This window comes from Prorops nasuta, unplaced genomic scaffold (assembly GCF_024137725.1).
Source record: "Prorops nasuta isolate Cenicafe-Biocafe unplaced genomic scaffold, Cenicafe_Pnas_1.2 PNAS00002, whole genome shotgun sequence".
In the NCBI taxonomy this organism is placed as follows: domain Eukaryota; kingdom Metazoa; phylum Arthropoda; class Insecta; order Hymenoptera; family Bethylidae; genus Prorops; species Prorops nasuta.
The window spans coordinates 1,369,732-1,392,121 of record NW_027116799.1 but is presented as its reverse complement, the minus strand read 5'-3'; the positions used below and the strand labels follow the sequence as shown (position 1 = coordinate 1,392,121).

Genomic DNA, 22,390 nt, shown 5'->3' with positions numbered 1-22,390 from the left:
GTGTGGCCTCTCCGTCAGTCAGTTACGTCGTTACGTGCTTTACACGCGCAAAGTCAAGGACGTCGCGCGGTCGCGGTGCAGACAGTTCCGCTACGACCTTGCTTGACCCCGAGGGAGACGACGACGACTCTCCTGACGTCCAGGTGTTCCGCCTGAAAATAGAAAAATCAACAATTTTCCCTTCTCGCGAATACGTGCCTGCGTGCGTGCGTGCGTGCGTGATTCTTCATTATCTACCTTGGCTGCGAGCAAGCAAAAGTGCTACGAACGCGAGTTCGTGAATCATCGTTTATTCAAACCTTCGTTTTTTCTCACTTCCGTTTCCCTCCTTTTTTTTTTTCAAAAACTTTGCTCTTTCACTGGAGACCATTGTTACTCTCGGGAAGCAATTATACGCGAAGAGTGAGATTTTTAATAGAGTTTGGTCTCCACGGTTGATCTGGTTCTCTCGGTGCGCGTGGCATCTCTCCTTCCATCCCGGTCCCAGAGTGCTGCTGTCTTCCAGTCAATTAATCCCGGAGAGACTCCGACACTATAGAATTTTCACACTTCCCTTTTATAGCGTGCCGGATGCCTACACGCGTTATTCCGATAATAAGTCGATGATTCACGCCGAGTTCGAAGCTACTTTTTTGGTCCGTCAGTTTTCAGGAGGGATTTTACAGCCAGTGTTTTAAACGTGCGACGTCCTTTTTCAGTTCTACTCCCTCGTGCTTCTCTCCATCTATATTGCTTTATTTTTGTGACGATCCAGACTGAACGAACCTCGAACTGGATGGAGAATCGTGGATAGTTGCTTGTCGTTTCTTGGTGTCTGAGAAAAAAAAGTTAATCGTTCTTTTTCGCGATGGTTGTCGCAATGCACACGGACTACGGGCAAGCAGATTTAGGTACGTCGCATTGGTCAATTATTATCTCCCCTCTGTTTGAAGAAGAAGCAGAGAGTAACAGGCTCCTCTCAGCAACGAATTAAGCTCGCCGACACGCAGCAGCCGACAATTGTACCAAATGACCCACGTAACGTAGTTGTGCAACACCGTTGCATGTACATACATATATATATATATCCAGTTACATCCTTCGCAGCAGGGTATAAAGAGACCCCGTATTTTAGGTCAGTGATAATGGTTCCCTGCCGGTGGTACCGCAACTACCAAGAAGAACCGAACCGGTACTAGTACCGATATACGTAATCTCAGCTACTAAAAGTACTGCTTAATTACTCGACCGCTTAATTAGCCGCAGTATCGACAAGAATATAAGAAGAGAAAGAAGAAGAAGCCAACCGACCGACACTCGCTGACAATTAAGCAAACGCGTTGCTTCCTCTTATCGATACGTCCACGCTAATGGACCATGCGCTTTACTCGTTAGAGAAGCGGTTGGTCAAATTCTTCCATCTTAAATATTGATATTATATCGCGCGTCTATAGCGATTATGGCGTGCGAGGCTTCCCGATAGACGCGACGCGACTCATCATCATCCCGACGTTATCTCCGGGAGGATGGATCATTAAATTTTCTACTTGTTAGATCGAAGGCGCGCTCGCGCAATCCAGTCTATCTCGCGCTTTAACGATCAATTATAATTCATAGGAGGTGGCCGTTAATTGCCTGATGCAAATGCTGCTCGCTACCCCGGAACTCCTCTCCAACCTTCTTTTTCCTCCAAGATTTACAATAATAATAAGCAGAACGCGCGAGCGCTCGCTCCTTCTTCCTCGCGCGCAGGTCGTTCACTCGAGCGACTCGTTTTCCTAGAAACACAACGAAAGAGCAACAGCAGCTAACCACGTCCTCGCTCTTACAATAAAAATCTTTTCAGAGACAATAGTCTGCTCTCCGGCATATATATATATACGAGTATATATATATATATATATATTTGTGGGATCCTCCTTGCGGCCATTTCTCAACCTCTATATTCCATCTTCATTCGACATTGCGAGAACCGAGAAGACGCGAGACAAAAGCTGGAGTCTTTCGAGCTTCCAATTCGTCATGACGAATTTTATTATCGCGGAAAACTACTTTGGTTACCACCTCGAATTAAACCGTCAAATTACCCAGAACGCGCGCGCGCGCGCAGGTGAGCTAACCTACATGCAAACAAACAACTGTTATCTTGTTCTTTCTCTCTTTTGACTAAGGCCACTGCTAAGAATTTATTTTGTAAACGTTTCCTGCATTCATTATACTCTTGTCTCGAGTATGCGAAACTCGCGGTTTATCCAAATCTCTCTTTAATTTCTTTCAGAACGTCACTCGAGAGGAAAATAAGCACTGGTATTGTGCGTGGAATCATTTTTATCAGTTTTATGGACTAAAATAACTCCGCCGTCCACTCCTCGATTGCTCATTTATTCGATTCGGTTAAAATTTCATGAATTTTATCGATCGAGATGCAATTTTCAAATAAAAGCGTTATTTTTCGTCAGCATTGAGGTAGAACGAGACTGGTTGCGACGAATGGTGGTTCGCGCATTTCGCAATTAATAACTCGGAAAGTGTAGCGAGTATTCGCCCCCTATAAAGGACGCATGCGGGTGCAGTACAGAGGATAAGAGTCATCATGGCCTAGGTCAATATCAGAAACGATAGGCGAAGGCGCATGCGCTCGCGCGCCTTGCCTCGCCTCACGCGTGGTTGGAGGAAAGTGCCAATGCACATTGCGCACACCGCACACACCGCACACACGCCGCACGCGCCAAACGCGCCACGCCTCTCGTGCTTCGGCCACGTGCGCAAGGAAATGAAGAAAGCGCTCAACGATGAACCGAACCAACGCGCTTTTCTCGCTCGCTCGCTCGCCTTCCATTATATTGCATTGCTCAATGCGTGTTGCACCACTCGCACAATACTCTCTATTTTCCCAGTGCCATGCACTTAACACCTGCGGTTTCTCTATAAATTGCGATAAATCAAGGTTTAAAAATTCTCTCTCTCCCTCTATAGCCTTTTTACAGCTGTTCCTTCTCTTGTTTTATTGCTCCCCCCCCAATATTTTTAGCCATTGACCTTAGGGTATACGTATACATACATAGAGAATACCGCCCAGACTTGGTACTCTATAAAGTTACGTTGCGCGTTGTTCCGTCGAGAGTCTGGATCCACCCTTGCATGATTCATATAAGAAATGCAATTGTGCAGCAAGAAAATCTCATTGAATGTCCCTTTTGAATCAAGCGAAGAATCGCTGTCGTGTTACTCGTCACTGCTATCTGCACGTTATATTCGTTACGACCATGTAAGAAAATCCTGCCTGTCAATTAATGCTCTTTGTCTGGTGCGATTTTTTCGGTATTTATAGAAATGAAATATGTTGCTTCGATATTCGAGCCACTTTGAAATATATATATATATATATAGTCACATTGTACTTGATCGGCGATGATGTTGTTCCGTAAGCCAAGAAGCAAACCTTGGGGGTAAAATAAAACTCTGTTGCTCGAAGCCAGTTGTCACTCCGACTACCGTTATTTTCATTACGCGATATCTCGCCTGCTACGTACCTTTCCATGTCTTGCAAATTCTCCTACATAGATAAAACGAACGCAGGACGGGTCCAAGAAAACTGGTCGCTGAAAAATTGCAACTTTTCCGAGAGCTTAACGTGACCAAATGCGCATATAAATCATCAATTTTCCTTCGATCATACGCATCTTAATTCGATATTTTTCCATTGCAATTAATTGCATTTATCTTGATATATATATTGCTGTAACGAATCATTGGTTGTAAAGTGGGGGAGGGGGGAGGGGGGAGGCAGAATTTAATAAGAAAGTAGCTCATGCAGTTATCACGCGTTGTCAATCAATATTATGAACAATATAGTTTTTAGTGGAATAATTAGTCCGAGCGTTATCTATCGTGATTAGTAGCTGCACGATAATTCGAATGTGCGAAAGTATCGAATGGCTTGGAAATAAGAGCCGCCTTCATCGAAGATCTATCATGATCGTTCATTATCGATCGTGAATCTGCCTACAGCACTGAGTCATTAGGTTAATTGAACATTCCTCCTTCACTATCTTCTTTAATGAACTTCACAGACTAGAATCGTGATACTAATTATGATCTCGCCATTGGTACCTCATCTCTTTCTTTCTCTCTCTGATAGTTGGTACAGATTTTTTTTTCACACTCGGAATATCCTACGTTGAAAATTGATGATTTTCAACTTGAAAAGCTCATCGCAAATTTGCTCCCGCTTAATCATTCTTGTCGCTACTGTTTCTTATTATATATTAATTAATCGATGAATGAATGTAATAACTTCTTTAACCGATCATTCTTCAAAAATGTATGATTCTTGCTGTTATAAATCACATAAAATTTGATATGAATTTCTTACGATATTCGCGAAGAGGTGGTATAAATGAATATTTAATCATCTTGACGAATCAACTCCTTGAAATTTCAAGTTATTCAGATGAACCAATTTAGTAAGTTATTTAATACCTAAGGATTTTTTATCTCATTGCGTCAGGGACTCTGCGTTAGCTTACACGGTTGACCTATTCACGCAACTAAGATTTGCTTGGAGCGTGAAACAAACGAACGGACCTACCGAGCGAGCGAGCCAGCGAGACTCTTGTTATAATCGTTAGAATGCACAGGCGTATCACGCGCAGCAACAACTTTTCTGGAGGTTCCTTCTCGAGTCTTTCCGCATTGCATCAACGTGTGTCGGCAAAATGTTCATAAAATATCTCATATAAACACGCGTCCAGTCAACAACGATCTATCCAGCGAGATAAGTTGCGTGACGAATATTTAAAGCCAATTTCCACTTATTCCTAGGAAAATTGGATATTCGCGCTTAAGATTTTGCAGATTTGCTAATTAATTGCGCATATGGTCTGTTAATTTATTAATAATATTACATTGGGTATATCCCGAATGCTGTTGCTGCTTGCATTAACGGTAGATGTATACATGCACGTGGCAATTGGCATACGCATGTTTAAAGAAACGTCCTAACTGTACAGCTATATATTACATATAATAAGTAGGTTGCATTTTCAACGAGGGTACATATTTATGATGAATTTAACTCAACTGCATAACGTTGATGAGTATAAGAGAAGGAAGATTTTAGCGTTACGCAAGCAGAGAAGCATTATTTTTATCTCTGCATTACTCGCAATGAAAGAGAATTCGCCAATTTGCACTCGCGTATAGAGTAATAAATTTCGCGTTGGGGATGAATACCGAGTGCAACCATTTTCTTTAGGGCTTACCGTTATGTATGTGTACGTTCTCTCCATATTCATCGAGGAGGAGGAGGAGGCGTACGAACAGTCGAGTGATTCAAGTTTTCTGCTAGAATTTGATTCGTATCGTTGCTTGGCGATCCATGAGCGAGCGACCACCGTGAAACGGAACAGTTTTAACCGAATAGTAATCAGCTTCCTGCTCGAGCATCGTACGTACAGCCTGAAAGCCTCTCCTCGGACACTCGCAGGACAAGAATCACTCCCATTTCGGAGAAGATTTTCCTCACTTTCCGTGCACTCGTGAACCGAATTTCACGCGCATGTTTCATACATGTGGCCAATATGTATGTGAAGATGTGGCAGTAACGAAAGTTTACCTCTCGCCAATCGCTAGTAAAGATGAGATGCGAGCAAAACGTCCGTTTCTTCGAATATCTATAATAGTGAACTTTTTGCACGATCACTCGATACATTAGCTATACATTTCACAGCGGGTGGGATCGCACAAGGAGGCCCTATTCTCGCGCGGTGAAATTTTCCCTAGGATTTTTCCAATTTATTCGCTTGCTGTGTGACTCTCTCTTCCTCATGTATGCATAAAGGAATGTTTGTACAGCTTCGACAAATTTTATCATTTAACTCATAAAAACAGTTATGCTATCGTAATTAGCAACAGAGTCTAGAATTAAACGAACGCTATTCTCTATTATTTTTATGCTACCTATTGCATGATTCATCTATACATAAATAGTACGCACTTGTAAATAGGCGGATGTGAAATTTCATTATTATTTATATACACTTTTAATATATTTCATTATTATTATAGTTTAATCTTTATGTTGAATTTCCAACAAAAAAAATCTCATAATCAAGTAGGGTAATGACTTATCGAAGCGAATTTCATCGGTTTGTCAAGATTTAACCGAGTAATCCTGAAAGCTCCACTTTCTTTTCGTTTCTCCGTTCAATCATCGGTAGACTTGGCCATTTTAATTTATAGTTCGATAGATACTAAAATCATCCATCTTTAACAGTGGTCTCGCGATGCACGCGCGCGCACTCGATTAGTCTTTGCGAACACACACTTGTGCAGTGCGCCAGACAGTAATTTCATTCCAATTGACAAGCAATCGATGTTTCCTGTACATTTACTTCTCATCAATTATATTTACCCCCATTTTTTCATCGATAGATCGAAAAGTTTAACCAAATCACAATTTTCATTAATCGCAAGTAGTATGCAGCTACTATAATTTCTCTGACAATTAAATTTTACTGTATACCATATACATATAGTGGTTTGTAGAATATGAAAAAGAGATATTAATCGAATGAAAAAAAAAGCATTAAATGCAAAGTGGTGTGGTGATTTCGTGAAAGAGGAAAAAGACAACTCTGCTGTATTTCAGAAAAAGAAACTGCGCGAAGCAAGTAGGCAGGCAAACAGGCGATAATACTTGTTAGATTGCAAGGTGCTTGCCAGAAATTCTGGATAATGCGTGTGTCTCGAGAAGAAGTGGATAGGATGTTCTCACGATAGGTAGGTCAATAAAGGTGCGTTTAATGTCGACGATCGAGGATTCCAAGCCATGAGAAAACGGTATATGGCAAAACCTGCTAACACCCATAACAACATGACGTAGTCGATATACGATTGTGGCGATGGCTTCATCAACATATATGTCTACAGTGGGATAAATTGTTTAATATCAGAGAGATTTAAGGCATAATTGCACGCGTATATTAATTCCTGAGATATTCTAAGATAATTTGCATTTTCTTTCCGATGATCGTGATCCCCTTGTGTTTTCCAAATGAATTAAACACGAGGATTAAAAAGCTGAGCATGCACGTAATAAACGTGCGTCTGGTTGAGCTGTTGAGAGCGCGCGAGCGAGCGCTTTACGGAAATCGTAATTATTAAAACGGTATCCGCGAAAAGAAATCAGCTCTCGCAGCCACTAGTTACATTAAGGTGAGCAGCAAACCGTCTCGCCAACTAATTAGCATCTGCCAATTGGACACGTCCAATTAGCTTTCTCTCATACGGATGATCCTTGGGAGAATCCTCTTACGCAGGGATCAGAGACGAACTTTGCACGAAAATTGTGCGATGTAAAACAGTCGCTTGATTTTTTGCTTCAAAAGTTTCTAATTCTTCCACGATCGAATTTTCCTGCTTTCTCTAAATGCAATAGGTGAGTCTTGCTTGTGATACTACAAGTCAGAGTCGTAGTTCCTGGCGCAAGGTTAATTTTTCAGGGAAAGAGAGAGAGAGAGAGAGAGAGAGAGAGGTGAATGTACTTCCGCCTTTTCGCGAGTGGGAGGGAGGGAGGGTGTTTGTCAACAGTTGGACGAGCACATACGACATGTGTTGCTCCTCGGTGTACTATAACCTCTACTTTTTTTTTACCTATATACCTACCTCCAATTGGGTAAAGCAACGATACTAACGCGATATAAACCACCCCTCTCGCCCCCTTAAAAGTTTACGTCGAATCGTGCAAATCTCGTGAAATATGTATTTATCCTTCAATGATTTAGCTGGTAATTTTCGTTGGAAACCTTAGATATTCTTGAGTGAATTAGAGTTTTGTGAGTAGAATGGTTACTCGAGATACGTTGGAGAAGGAATTAGTATCCTCGCAGAGTGGAAAAATCGATAGAGGTATATAGTTCAAGGCTGGTCGTTGTGTGTACTATAGTAGCGAGGCCTGTGAAAGCTACTGGTAGGGGGTAGTTATTGTATTGTGGAGCTTCTCGATGGAGGAATGAGCGCAGAGACGTCATTATTAGTGCCTGCCTGCTGTATTTACACCGTTGCATCACGAGATATACATTATGGTTTCAGAATTTTCAGTGCAATGGGATATAATGTGCCAAGGCTTGGGAGCGAGAAAAATCCTGTAATACGATAGAACGTCGATATTTCCTAAAAAGATTGCAAGAGAGACGTTATTGGTCTTTGAGAGAGTCGTGCCTGCCATGTGTACGTGTGTGCGTATGGTGAGGAAGGAAGGAAGGCGGGCAGAATGGACGACCTCGCCCACGCCACGCGCTATATTACGCGATTACATAAACCTCTATACTGGTATACGGAGAGGAGAAGGACGGTAGCGAGCGAGCAGTACCGCCTGTAGAAATCTAGAATGGAGGCCAATCATGTTAAATGCAAAGTCCCACTTAACGTCAGACTTTAGTCATCATGGTGCCTTTGGGTGTGACTGCTGCCTGACTGCTTCCTCGATCGTCATCCTTCGACCTCTCTCTCTCTCTCTCTCTCTCAGCTGAGATCGCTACAGGTTTAACTCTGTAGCTGCTGCTTGGTCGAGCTATTTTTCATCCTAATGTATCTCAATGTTTATTGAACAACTGTTCATTGCAAAATCTACTCATTGCTTATACTGTCGCAAATGTCTATTTCTTTAACCTACATTTCAAGATACTCTAATAATAACCGACAAATTCCAAGATCAATGTTAAACGCGAAGGTCCGTTGGTTGGTCAGCTGAGACACATGTGCATGTAGTATATATCGGATTACAAATGTCTGTGTTGCTATGATAGCTTTGTTTTCCAAATTCAGTCATATGTTTCGAATGTTTAACGATACTGCTAGAACGGATGTGGCGGTGGTTACCAAGACACCGTTCTTAGTCACAAGTTTAATATCGATTTGGCTTAGTTGAAATATGTATATATCAGGCAGAAAATGCTGATATTTCACAGTCAATGACTTCTCGATGTACAGTTATTCTTAACCAAAATTGGCCGTGCATGACGCAAAAATTCATAAATTTTAATCATTGTTTCCTTTTTCGTACGGTCAATTTTGCGGGCAATTGTTATATGTATAACAGCTAATTAATTTGACGCGTGCTGCATAGACGTTGATTTATTTCTCTAAAGTCTGCGCTCGATTACGTTTTATCGCAATGAAACGTGATGCTGCAGTTTTTTAATAATCCATGCTAGAGATACTGAAATGTATTAGAAATGCTGAACGACAAGGTGGACAGCCAGACAGGTAGGTAAATCTTAGACTCTCGCCAGACTTTGAAATGTATTTCCGTTCGTTTGCCACAAGCCTCATACGGAAAGCAACATGAGTTTTATGTATATTCTTGGTCCAAATTAACGTCATATCTAATGAAGAAGAAGAAGTATAGGTTGTATGAGAAAGGATCTCGTGGGAGTCGCTCTTTTTTCCCTTTAAAATTGGCCGCGGGTAACTCATTCGTGTTAATGAATCATTTTTCAACTAATTTATTAGAACAGAATCAACTTTGCACAACAAAAATGTATAAATTCTTAATCACTCGGTTTATCGCGGTTGTCCAATTCAAACTCAACTCTGTTAGTCCGAGACTGATGAGTCTGTATACTTTGCTCCACGGCCTCCACGTGACCTGACGTGTCTAAACGCTTTCACCCTCCCCCCTCCCCTACTTCCCAAAAAACAAATGAAAAAGCCTAAACAGTTGGCTGCCTGCTTCATAACTCCGAGAACAATGACCCTTCTTCGACGTATATAAACGGTTTCAGTAATCTATAACGCAATCTTCCATTTATCACGTAATATTTGAGCCCAGTGCTCTTGACCTTAAAAACACTGTCTCTAATAGTATAAATGTGCGGCTGTTGGCTATGCAGCATTGAATTAGATTAATTCATCATGTCGATAGAATTTACAGTTTGCAATTACAGTTATTTCACACTCGAAAGCACTCGATAGGTTGTTGTATCGACAGAAATATTTGCGAGTGAAAGAAGATTTTTGGGTGCGAGCGTGTTAATATTGAAAAGGAGGGGGAGGTCGGGGGGGGGGGGGGGAGCGTAGAGGTGGCGAGAGTCGAAAACATTAGCCGAGAGTATGTGGGAGAGAGGAAGGAAGGAGGTGAGAGCTCTCTCGACGACCCTGAAGACTAGCGAGGAATCCGGCTGGACGAGTATGGCTCGCAGTTAACAATTATTTGACATGTTTCGTGACGAGTGCGACACGCGCGTGCCCTTGCTCAAATCTTATCCGTGAGAATTTCACGCTTTCACATTTGCCACGTGTAATTTACAATTTCTCTCGGAGAATGTGTCATATGTGGAAGAGACTGAACAACGCGCTCGATATATCCAATTATATTGTACTTGTGTTAGCCATGAAAGACTTTACGAAAATTCCAAGTGCTGCCGACGAAGAAGAGAGAACTTTGAGGAAACGATAGTTGTGTCTGCACACGCAGACTCGAACTTTCAAGATTTTAACGTCAATATTTACCAAGCATGACTGTTCGTTCCTTCGGTATACACACTCCTATAGAAATCAACTGGCAAATCATTAATTGCGAGTTAGATTCGACATGCACGCGATGAGGCTTCCTTGTATTCTCCTCGCTCGTAATTAATAGTGATATATATATATATATAGAGCGGCTTTTTCAACGTTGCAATATTCTTGCAATAGCAGTGCCACCGTTTTAGCGAAACGCGAGTTTTTTTCAGGATAGCCTAGCTCCATTTCCTGCCTATAGATATATACATGACGAATTGCATCCATTTCGATTGATTCGTAAATCCACTGTTAGCGCTGTTCCATACGATGTTTCATTAAGGTTCCTCGATGCAAAAAGAGCAAGAATCGATGCTGCAGAGAGCAAAGTTTATGTGGTTGGTGAATTTCACGAAGACAATGGAGAGGTTGCTTTGCGAGCTGAAGAGTTACGTAAGTGCGGAAATGTCGCAATGTTGTTCTTACGCGGTGAGTGGAGGAACGGTTCGTGCGTCCAGTCGATCGGTTGTCTGTCTGCTTCACCTTTCGTACAAGAGCGAATGTCGGTGCTCTTTTGAAGGTCAAGGTGAAGGTCTTCCGTAACTCATCTTACCTTGCCCCCCCGTCACTGCGAGTCAGTCTAGACCGCGGTGGCTCTTTACGTATACCTATATCTATATAGGTACGATATATACATATAGTATACGTTTCACATGATTACCGGCGCGACCCGACGCTCCCTCGCAGATGCAACTTGCATTTTTTCCACAATCATTCCTTTGCCATTGCATCGAGCAACATAACACTTTCCTATTGCCTAACGCTGTGGGCTCGCGCTACCGTACAAAGTACTTGAATTGCTTCCCGGCCACTATAAGTAACGCAGTGTCTCCTTCAATTATAACACTCCAACAGTCGTACTTAGTTGCCATTGTTTTCCCTTTCAGCTGACTCGACTCAATATTTCTCGCTCGCGCTCACGTAACTGATCCTATCTTTCAATTTCGAGAAAACACTAACTCCTGAGGAGAACTTTAATATTGTTCGAGTGCGCGATTAATTTCTTCTTCCTCTTCTCTATTTCCAGACGCGAAACGCTGTCTTTTCTATTGTAAACCTTGTCGATTTATTTAACCAGCTATATATAAGTTGCTTTGTCGATTGTTCCGCACCACACCCACCACGATGAGGAATAAAGCAGCTGTAACCATATGTACGCTTCAAGATATTATTTTCGTGAAAAATTATTTTGTCGCATATTGTCTACTGCATTGATAGTTGATTAGTAAGAAAACCCAGTAGCTCCCTCTCTCTCTCTCTCTCTCTCTCTCTCTCCCTGGCACAAAACACTTTTAGATTGATTACTTCCGCGATAACTATCAGAAAATATTCAGCGTGCTCATTAAGCATATTAATATCCGTGTGACCAAGTTTACTGCCATTTTATTAACTTTTCTTTTATACCAGAATAAAAGTTGCACGCCATTTTTCTATAAATTGCGTTATCGAAAATTCTACTATACTGATAAATAGTTGATTTATTTAGCTGCTGCAGTCTAGTTGGAATTGGCAAGCTAGCGATAAAAGTATTTAAAATTTACGAAAATTGAATTATTCTTTGTCATAAGAACCCTTTGACCTTTGCGTCTTCCAAGAAATTAACGAAACTCCAGAAGAGCCAAGATAACTTGAGAACTCCTCATAGAACAATCGAATCGTTCGTCGTCGGTTGATAACTGCGATATTTTCCGATAACAACAAATTTTCTTGCGCATAATAATAAATGACTGATAACTATTGAACATTGTGCAATGTTAGATGCATCTGACACCTGAGAATGTTTTTTTTTCTCGCTCCTTGGCAAAAGATTATTACTATATATACATTCCTATATACAGAGTTACGATGAAACGAAATCTTTCATCCCTTAGTCATATTACCAATTTCTTTATTGGTTCACTCATAAAGGCAGCTGTTGCCACAGCGATTGCTATACTGTAGAAGGGTAATAATATTTATTATTTGGTTTTTACAAAATTATTTATTAGTACTTGGACCTCTTATGGACATTGAAAAAATTGGTCAGATATTTATTTCTCTTGAAAAGGAAATAAATTTAATTTTAACAGGTGTATTTATAAAGGGATCAAATATTCTTGTCGAACTTAAAATTTCGCTCTTTAAATTTCTCCCAATTTAAGATTCCGCTGCAAAATTTTGATCCATTCAGAGTCCTATTGTTCGCTTTTTAAACTCGTTACCAAGTTGGGAGAGAGTACATTGCAATTGAATACTTCGGACTCGCCCCAATCACATATCCGTTTTCCAGATTGACCTTGAGCCTAACCTTCTTTCTACAAATCAATCACTTTATAATGCCTGACTAATTAAACAAATAGCAGAACACAATAAGCTTTATATCTACACCTTTAATTCAGTAGAGTATTCGTTAATTGATTTTTCTTCTTTTTCTTCAAAAAGTATTGCACTTTTAAGGTTTGAATTTTCCTTTCATCGATTTAAAAGTAGTTTAGAGGAGGGACAGAAAGGGAGAGAGGACGAGCATATATATGTTTCTAGAAAGGAATGTCGGGCAAAATCACGTTTTGGTAAGGCTGAGTGCTAAAATAGCGTTTAGCAGGCGGTGACCGGTGGCACGAGAGTTGAGAACGATTCCTAAACGTGTGATCCTTTCAATAATAGAGAAAGCTTTGTTCTCCTTGCTCATTCATTCATCGAATAATAACTACCACGACTCGTGATCTAGTTTTGGATAATTATTATTCGTAGTAAACACTAAACAGCATACGTAACAATACGTCACTATATGTAGGTGCTTTGTAATTACTAAACTAGGCTTTGTTCTTCAAATATTATCTTGTGGAACCATGTACAGAATTAAGATAGTTATAACACTATATACCCTACTCCTGAAAACTTGAAGTAATTCAATAAAATTCAGCTATATCTTTTAAATATCCATCGTATATACACGTTAACGTATTGTGGTAATTTGTACTTGATACGTTCATGCCTTGGTATTTAATACAAACGAATGTGTGAAAATTTCCAGTAGATATCAAGTTTCCAATGAGAAACTTGTTTATATCCATCTCGTGGTGGAAAATTTTAATTAATTTTCATGATTTCTCCCACCGAATGCTAATTTATCATGCTCCGAAGGATGGGAGTTGCTTCTGTGCATATCCAGATCCAATCTATTTCTAAGTATTTTTTTTGATTTTATCTTTCATAGATAATGTATAGATCATAATAGAGAAGAGAGATAATTCTGTGCAAGATGCGATTTTATTACAGCTTTTAAGCTCTGGACTATAGTGTGATGGAAGGGGTAAGAAGAATTGTTAAAGATATACATGTCAGTCGTTTTGCAATCAATTCTGATATATATATATATATATATATATATATAGGTATAATATAGAAAAGATTTCAGAAATGGATAACGATCTGATGAAATAATTTTTCTAATAAATTCTTGCTACTCTTCGCAATGTATATCAATGTTGGAACAATAAGTCAATCACAGCTACCTTTGCCTACGTATTCCTCCTACTCGATAAAATTTATTATTAGAAACATTGCGCAAGTGTCCGACCCCTATTGCAGACACCATGCAATCCTTTTTCTCTCGTTCGTCATCTCTTTTCAACGTTCGTTGCCAGCTGTAAAAATCCAGGTAAAAGACACCCGAAGAGACTCCTGTTATTGTATTAGGGGAGTTACGTTGCAAGATTAGAATTAAAAAAGTAAGACCAAGCGTAAAAGAGAAAAGCAGCCAGTGAACCGATGCGATCATCTGCTGTATCATAGAATTTTTTTTTCCTATTAGCCTCCTTTTCTTCAAATAAAGCCGCTTCTCTTCTACTTTTCTATCCGTAGCAGTGTATTTATTTCATCTTATGATCGTATTTTGGAGCAACATTTTTCTTGCCAAGTTGTGCCTACGCGTGTCCGCATTGAGAGACGCGCAGGCCAATCTAACATTGGAGTTTGGGGCTCATCGCGATGTGAAAATTCTCCTCTATACTATACACTATCGACGCATACGTATGAACAAGGATTGCTTCTCATGGAATGTCATTATGTAACAGCTGAGGCTACTTTCGAAACAGTAGGCTCTTTCGGAAGAAAGCCGCTGACGCTGATGATCATCGACACAAAAAGTTGATCGATTTCTTCGAAGGCTTCGCCCACTAGACTAAACTATGGAAGCGTTTAAGCGATCGAGCAAGATCCTTTTCTTATATATAACGAGATTTAAGCTTATACGCTCTTTTCAGTCAACTAACACTTTTATGACTTTAATTTGATTCTATCATTTTCTAAAGTACAATTCAAATGATATCTTATTCGATTGAATAGGATTTATAGAGTAGGACAATTGTATATTCTTGAAGATCTACTGGAATGATGATGATGATGATGTTATTATTAAGAACTGCAGTGGACAAATTTCATTTCCTTAACTCGATTAATCGTCCATTAGGATTTTTGGAGTGTTTTCTCGTCAAGACGAGCTGCCGTATTTCGGTTTATTGGAAGAATTTCCGGTAGAAGAAAGACGTTGTACGTATGCTACCTATATATTTAAATATTTGCACATGGAATGCAGAGTGGAGGACACGCGTTTGAGAATTTCGGCAGGAAGATATAATTACGCTGATCCCCCAAGGGTATATACAATAAATTAGACGGTCCGGGGGCAGCATATACACGGTGGAATTCAGCTAGGTTACCAACCATGGACCTTTCTGCTGCTGCTGCAGCAGCTTTCTTTATTTTCTTGCCGAATCTTCGCGGTGCTGGCAAACCTGTAATTTTGTCGAACCTTTTCCCAGGATAACTATACCCGTCTCTTGCCACAGTGCTAAGTACTACCGGCTCGTAATGTCGTCTTACCAACTAGATAAACCACCAATTTCAATCGGACTCTTTAATATTCGCTAAATCTCGATCGAATCAACCATGATTCATCGGTCCTCTATCAATACCCAACTGGGCTTGTCGCAGTGATAAAACGACCAACCAGAGTGCGTCATTCATAAACAACAATCTGCATATTTATCAATGCAAATTTTGTAGCCGCGGTGTGAAGCACGCATCTCCCATTTTTCTGGAAATTTCTTAAGCTCTGTCGTCTTCTCCTCCCGGAGAGTCGACATTTTCGGCCGGCTTCCTCAGCGATTACTATCCGTACAATGTTGGTCGACCAACTTGGTCGAAAATATCCACTCGGTGAGGGCACAGCTTTATAGAGCACGCGCGATAATTTTATAGTCATCTTTAAAAATAGTTTTACTTTTTTTCTCACGAATTTTTTTGAAAAAATTGCAAGAATAGCATCTTGGTATTTCTTATCCTCTTTTTAAACAAACAATTGATTTTTTTTTGCACAGTTATAGAGGCTGGACCATCACTTGTCCTATACGAAAACTTCTGGCCAGAGCTATTTTTATATAAAAATGACAAAACTGTCGCGCGTGCTAAGCCTAACTATAAGTAGAACTACCAGCACAGATGAGATGCAGCCAGTAATTTTGCACTAGTCAATTTTCGTTTGATCGAATATAATTTCTTAATGGAATATACTTTCTTTAGGTATTCCTCATTTCCTGCGTGATTAATTTTGCTCTATATCGAATGTGTACTTTCAAACGATAGATATACTGTTCTTTGGAATCATTTCTTCTTTCACATAGCCTCCTTATGTCTTTTTCTTAGAACACATTGGTCCATTTTACTTGGATAATTTCCTCCCCTCGTTAGAATATCACTTTATATTTAGAGACAAAGCAATGTCCCATTTTTTCACGTAATTCACTCGATACTAAAACTCGACTGTGCAAAATATAATCTTTCTATGGAATGTACGAATTGTTTGACTTTCCTGAATATTATTCAAGACGTCAACTGGCCCATTTCGATATTGAATTTTTCTCCTAATTTTAGCTCATAGATTTCCATCTGCATATTTAGTTGAGCTAATTACACGTTGGACTTGTTTAACGTATCTTTGCTATATTGAAGGATTCACAATTTAAGCTCTTCACGTAATATAAAACTTCCCTCTGTTTTATTCTGTGTTTTGTTGCAATACAGTAATAACACTATCTATCGAGCCTACGTGCCAGCTACTATATAGGAGAAATGGCAAGCCTATATCCACGTACTATCGACCACCGTCGCCATTTGTCGACGGGCGCCGTTTTACGTCGCGACGACGCCAGCAGGCAACTAAGGCAACTTTCCTATACCGAGAAAATATTAACGTATATTTTACCGTGTGTGCACGATTCCGGTGTCACATCTGTTCATTCGAAGGAAAAATCAACTAGTTTCACTGCAATTTCCAATTTTACATTCGATAATTTATAATAAAAATTCTTTAAAAGAAAATATCAAATAATTTATAGTGAACTAAATCAATATACTTTTAATACGTGAATCTGTAGGAAAGCGCAAAGGAAATATAGTCTACAATAATAGTTCAAAGAAAATAAATGTGATGTGATATTCTCAATAAATATTTGTCCATATTGTACCTAGTATATATATGTGTGTTTGTTCTCCATGACAAATTCCTATCTTTCGCTAAATTTAACTGTAATATTCCCTTCTTCTATACCATATCAATAAGCTGCGTTCACTGTTTCTTTCACAACACGGAGAGACACGCCATATATAGAATTCTGAAAAACTACCATATCACTTCCCCTCTCCACTTTTCTCTCCCTCAAAGCAGGTTCAACAAAGAACTTTCCACCTTCGAGGTTTGACACGTGGCGATCTAGAAGGTTGAGATCGCCTCTGATGATCTGCCTATCAGCTGCATCATAATTTATAGTAATGTGTCCTAGCCACGCACTCACGTTTACCCCTGGTACCTTTAAACTTGCGCATTGACTCAGCGTGATAATGCTGAATAAAATTAGCATATAAAACAACATAGCTTCCGTTAAATTCTACTCTTTACAAATAACTTTGTCAATTAATTAGATTGAACAAATGCTCGTAGCTAAAGTTTCCTCTCATAAAATTTCTTCAATTTTCGTCTCGTTTTTCACATTAAAAAATCTGGTAGAGTGTGTCGTTGATTTCTTTAGAATCGAAGCAAAATCTTGGAATGGGCGGCCCTGGTAAGGTACGGTTTGGAATGGTCGATCTTTAATAGGACTTGGGTAGTGCTTTCGATGGTCGAAGCCCTACGTCGAACGTCAGAAATCGGTTGGCTTAATCGCGTTACACATATAAGAATTACTTATTCGATTTAATAGCACTTGTGACACGTAACGAATATAATAAGAGCAAACGTTGGTCGACAGTTGCATAGGCATTGATTTCCTTTTGTGTACCGTTGCCGCGGCGGGCGCCACCCGCCACCCGCCAACGAATACTGCACTGCAGAACCGTTATTAACCTCCTACTGTCAATGGAAAACTGGCATGCACCTCGATATTTACGTTTTCACGTCGATCGCCTTTCCTTTCTTTCCTTCCTCGCGAAATATACTTTTCTCATTGATTCCTCGTATCCAGCTATATAGTTTACTGACAACTTAAATAACAAACCTACTGAAATATGCAAAAAAAAATGGAGAAAAAAAATCTTAATAATCCATAACGATTCCATCTTCATCTCCTCTTCACGCGCGTTGACACGCAAGGGCCTTACGGTTATTATTGACTCGAGCGTTACCTTAGTTTCTTCATCTCTTGTACAAGTTGAGGTAAGAATAGCGAAAGATTTCGTAAGATGGTTAATATGGCAAGGCGTTTGCTCTGGGCGAAGAAAGATGAAAGAGCAGCAGCAGCTAGTGTTGAAAGATGCTGGTTGGAAGCGTTCTTCGAGGCTGGTCCCCGTCTCTAATAAGAGAACTAATCCACTTAGCTGTTCCAACCTGTTAATTATTTGCTCAACTGTGTATTAATAACTCTTAATTCGTTATCTCATCTAAAGCGTTAATTCCAACTGCATCCACTCGACTCGTAGACTATTTTCTAGCTACTTGTTGCATGCACCTTCCATGGACCAAATATTTTCAGACCAGAATTCAATCAAGGCTATAATTCTTTACTGCAGTCAGGTATCGAGTCTCCAATCGATATCCAATTCAACGTAGACGCCATCTCAATAGTTAATGTGTCAACAACAAGACGATCTCGTTCCACTTTCTACACGCATATCTATCTCTTAACGATAAGCTTAAGAATGTTACTGCGTAGAGGTTTCGCATATAATACATTTGGTTCTGCTGGAAGTTGTTTCTGTGCTCCTGTTGCTGCTGCTGCTTCGCCTACTCGAGATGGCAGTTCGATGGTAAAATTACGTGCTGCATGATGCACCACGCACCGGCTGGGTCAAGTGGTAGCACACGTTAATAGCGGATGTCGTAAAAGCAACAACAAACACCCCAGTAGATTTAACATCACTTGGACACATCTGCATGGGATCTTTTTGTTGCTTTGACTCGTAGCCTATAAGCTACTAGCAGTGTGTTACTCCTGTTCCTTCGTATTTCCATTCCAACGGCCCTCTTCTTTAACACTGCTCGCTGCATGTAGTTTATAGATGTATTTCTACCATTGAATTACGTGGTGAAATCGGATCAGGCTAATCCCAAACGGGAGCAATCGTAACGAAGCTTTTTCGATTGACTTAATCTTGGAACGTCGTCGTTGTTGGTGGTTCATTAAATTGATCAGGATACTCACCTGTGACAATCAATTAGATTTGACGTGGCTAGTCGCATCATTCCTAATTGGATGAAGAAGACGTACCATTCGAACGAACGCGAGCAAAGCCCTCTATCCAACAACGCAGATTTATTTAATAAAGCAGCAATAGCCTGAAAATAACCTTGTCATATTTTGTCAAATAAAATACCACTCTGTACTTTATTTCAACCTCGAGTTTTGTCATCGAGGAAATAATATTTTCCAAGGAATACATTTTACCGTTGATTTACCAGCAACTATTTTCAAAAGTTCATTGTTCTCCTCTCTATACACTTTATTTTCCCATTTCTCTTATGGCTTTGAATGTGTAAAAAGGTTTGGACAATAATTTCATACATTGCGAAGGTATATAGTCAGCTACTGTTAGAGACTAGGAAAAAGAAGAAGAAGAAGAAGAGAATGCAGAGGAAAGGTGTCGAAAGATGTGTAAAGTTAAAGGAGTGTACAAGTCTAGGGAGTGACAGTACTTTTAGCACATGGACCGAAAATAGCCCACCTACGCGACGCGCGATCCGTCTTAAGACAGCGGATGTGACGTCTTTTTCTTCTTCCGAATACTCTGGCAGGCCAGAATCAAGCGACGGAATCTCTTATTTTTGCTCGCGTCTTTATCTCCTAGCTGCGGACAGTGAAATTTACACCGATGAGATCTGTTAAATTCGCACTTGAACGATGGATGATGCCTGCAGCAGCAGCAACGGTATGCTACTCGCCTACTCTCTCCAATAGATGCTCGACGAATGAACTTTGAGCTCAACGTTCCAGAAAGATCTCTTTTAGAATTTCTATTGACACTGCTCACGTTCAAGGCTGCATGCTAAGAATCCATTAAGATGTAGAAACGACTGTGGAATAATAACCGTATCCATCGATGCAGTCACAACAAAGCATTATAGCATATAATCTCCACTTATCCTCGGGATGATCGGAGTAGTCCATAGCACGATCGCTCGCCTTGAGGATACGTGAAAAATTCAATCAGGAACATACGTTATTTCATCTGGATTTTATTGCAGATGAATTACAGATTTAAGAGACAATGATTTTTATTCGGAAGTAAGAAAAGGATGCTGCTTCTGACCACGAGCTCATTCAGTTTATGCCACTCCACCACTATTAAACCTTCGTGTTCCATTGTGTGCCACGAGACCATTTATCTTCGTAACGAGTATCTTTATCCTCATCCTCATATCAGGTACAAATCTCTTTGACAGAGATCCAAAGATTCTTCAAGAAATTATTTTAGATGAAACGAAACAGATGTTGTTGTTTCGATACCAATAGATATATCTTATCTCTTCTGTGTATTTCTTTCCTTCTTTTGAACAAAAAGAGTCGGGAAAGGTTTATTTTCATTAAAAGTGAATTTTATTCTTTTGTCGTCTCAATTAACTCGTTGATAGGTGCGTGAGATGCTTTGAGCACCCTAGAGGTAATTAATACAGACTGTTAATATTTTGGAGTTTTGGTGACAAGTGCAGCCATTTGTAAATGACATTATTTAATTTATATACAAATAAATTAGACAACTGTAAATTTACTTGTGTATATGCAAGACTACATCATATAGATGTTATTTATTAAACAATGATTCTAAATTAGTAGACATTTTATATAGACCAATAAAAAGTATAATAAATAGCGTAGGAGGTCTGTGGTATCCCACGCATTTATTGGTGGGTTAAAAGTCAAATATTTTCTTAACACGGAGAATTCACGCGTAAGAGAATTAGGGTGATTGAATTTACAAACGTGTTTATTTCTTATTTATAATTGGCTATTGATTTCCGCACAAGATATTGAGGTTAGTTAGTTTGGTGTCGGCGCGGCGGCGCAGCAACAACGCGTTCGTCGGTTCTATACTAGTTGATGTACGATCAAAACTTTATCCTAGATAGATATATATATATATATATATATATATATATGCACTTGTATATCTACGTATACCAAGCACTCGGCGCTTTGAGAAAGACTCGTGGAAAAAAAAATTATCTCGCACGTCGAGACGTCTACTTTATTGTTGCATGTGTACTACATTGTAAAGCGCGCTACACAGGGCTCGCGCTTGATTTATATGTCTCAGCAGCCAATAATTTCAGCTTGCGTATCGGATCACTCGATTTATTCGATACAACAGCCTGTATTTTATATCCCCCCGTGTCTTTCGTAGTGTGCTACAGCCGAGAGAGGACTGTGCTTGTTTTTTTTTCTCTCATTTTTCCTTTTTTTCTTTTGCAATGTTCACTGTTTGTACTTACGACCGTACGTACAGTGAATCGAAGATCGGTTGCATCAAGCATCTGGAATTTCATCCTTATACTTATATTGCGTTCGCTTGGAATACCTGACATTTATGGGAAATCAGCAATTGCAAGGAAAATCCTTCCACGCGGATGACTGTTAAATTAATATTTGTCCCAAGTGCGTTGATTATTGGAAATCCTGGTTAATTAAATTTCTTAGAAATATTTCTTTGACGGGGGGAAAAATCTCTTGAACAATAGATGCAAAAGTTTCTTATTAAGAGAATTGGTAAAGGTGATTGCAAGTCAAAGTAAGAGGTAGAAAGTTTTGAGAGAAAGGCTAGAAATGTTTATTGTAATTTGTAGAATTCGAGAGACGACACTCTCGTGTGGTAAAGATAGATCGATTTAGCTTGAGCGCCAGGGTGTCTGCTTTGTGCACCTTCGCCAAGCCTCGTGTCTATCTGTCGATACAACGTGATAATTATCTTGTGTCTTCGAGTGTGTAGGTTGATGTACAATACTCTCTTTCTCCGATATATGAAAGAAAGTAGAGAGAAAGACAAAGATTAATGAATTAGCAAGTACTGCTTTGCACAGCTTCAATTAACAGCTAACACTTTTTATCATTTAATAAAAGTACATAATTTCACTAGCCATTAATTCAACTCAAATCCTATAATTTTCTAATCATTTGTTTAAGAAAACGATCAAGTTTTTATTATGTTTATATATATGTATAGATTAATGTTTGCTTATTACGAATTTATAATTTTCTTCCTTTATGCAGATTTGTAAAGGTGGAAAAAAAGAAAGATTTAGGCGTAAATTATGCATGGAGCACCAGGTTGACCGTTAGGAAAGAGATTGAAAAGAGTGGAGGTTGTGGTATGGGAAGAA

The 22,390-nt window shown here is 39.6% G+C and overlaps 1 protein-coding gene across 6 annotated transcripts in view; it reads left to right on the top strand.

The window, feature by feature from the left end:
- The window catches only part of ens (ensconsin), a 121,780-nt gene that overhangs the window by 8,872 nt on the left and 90,518 nt on the right, over nt 1-22,390 (top strand). For 3 of the 6 annotated variants that reach the window (XM_066732077.1, XM_066732047.1, XM_066732019.1), the window contains exon 1: nt 705-890. The exons of the other annotated variants lie outside the window; for them this stretch is intronic. In XM_066732077.1, coding sequence (XP_066588174.1) covers nt 848-890 — 43 coding nt within the window. In that variant the 5' untranslated portion in view covers nt 705-847. Of the gene's footprint in view, nt 1-704; nt 891-22,390 lie in introns of those variants that run through there. 6 annotated transcript variants of the gene reach the window in all.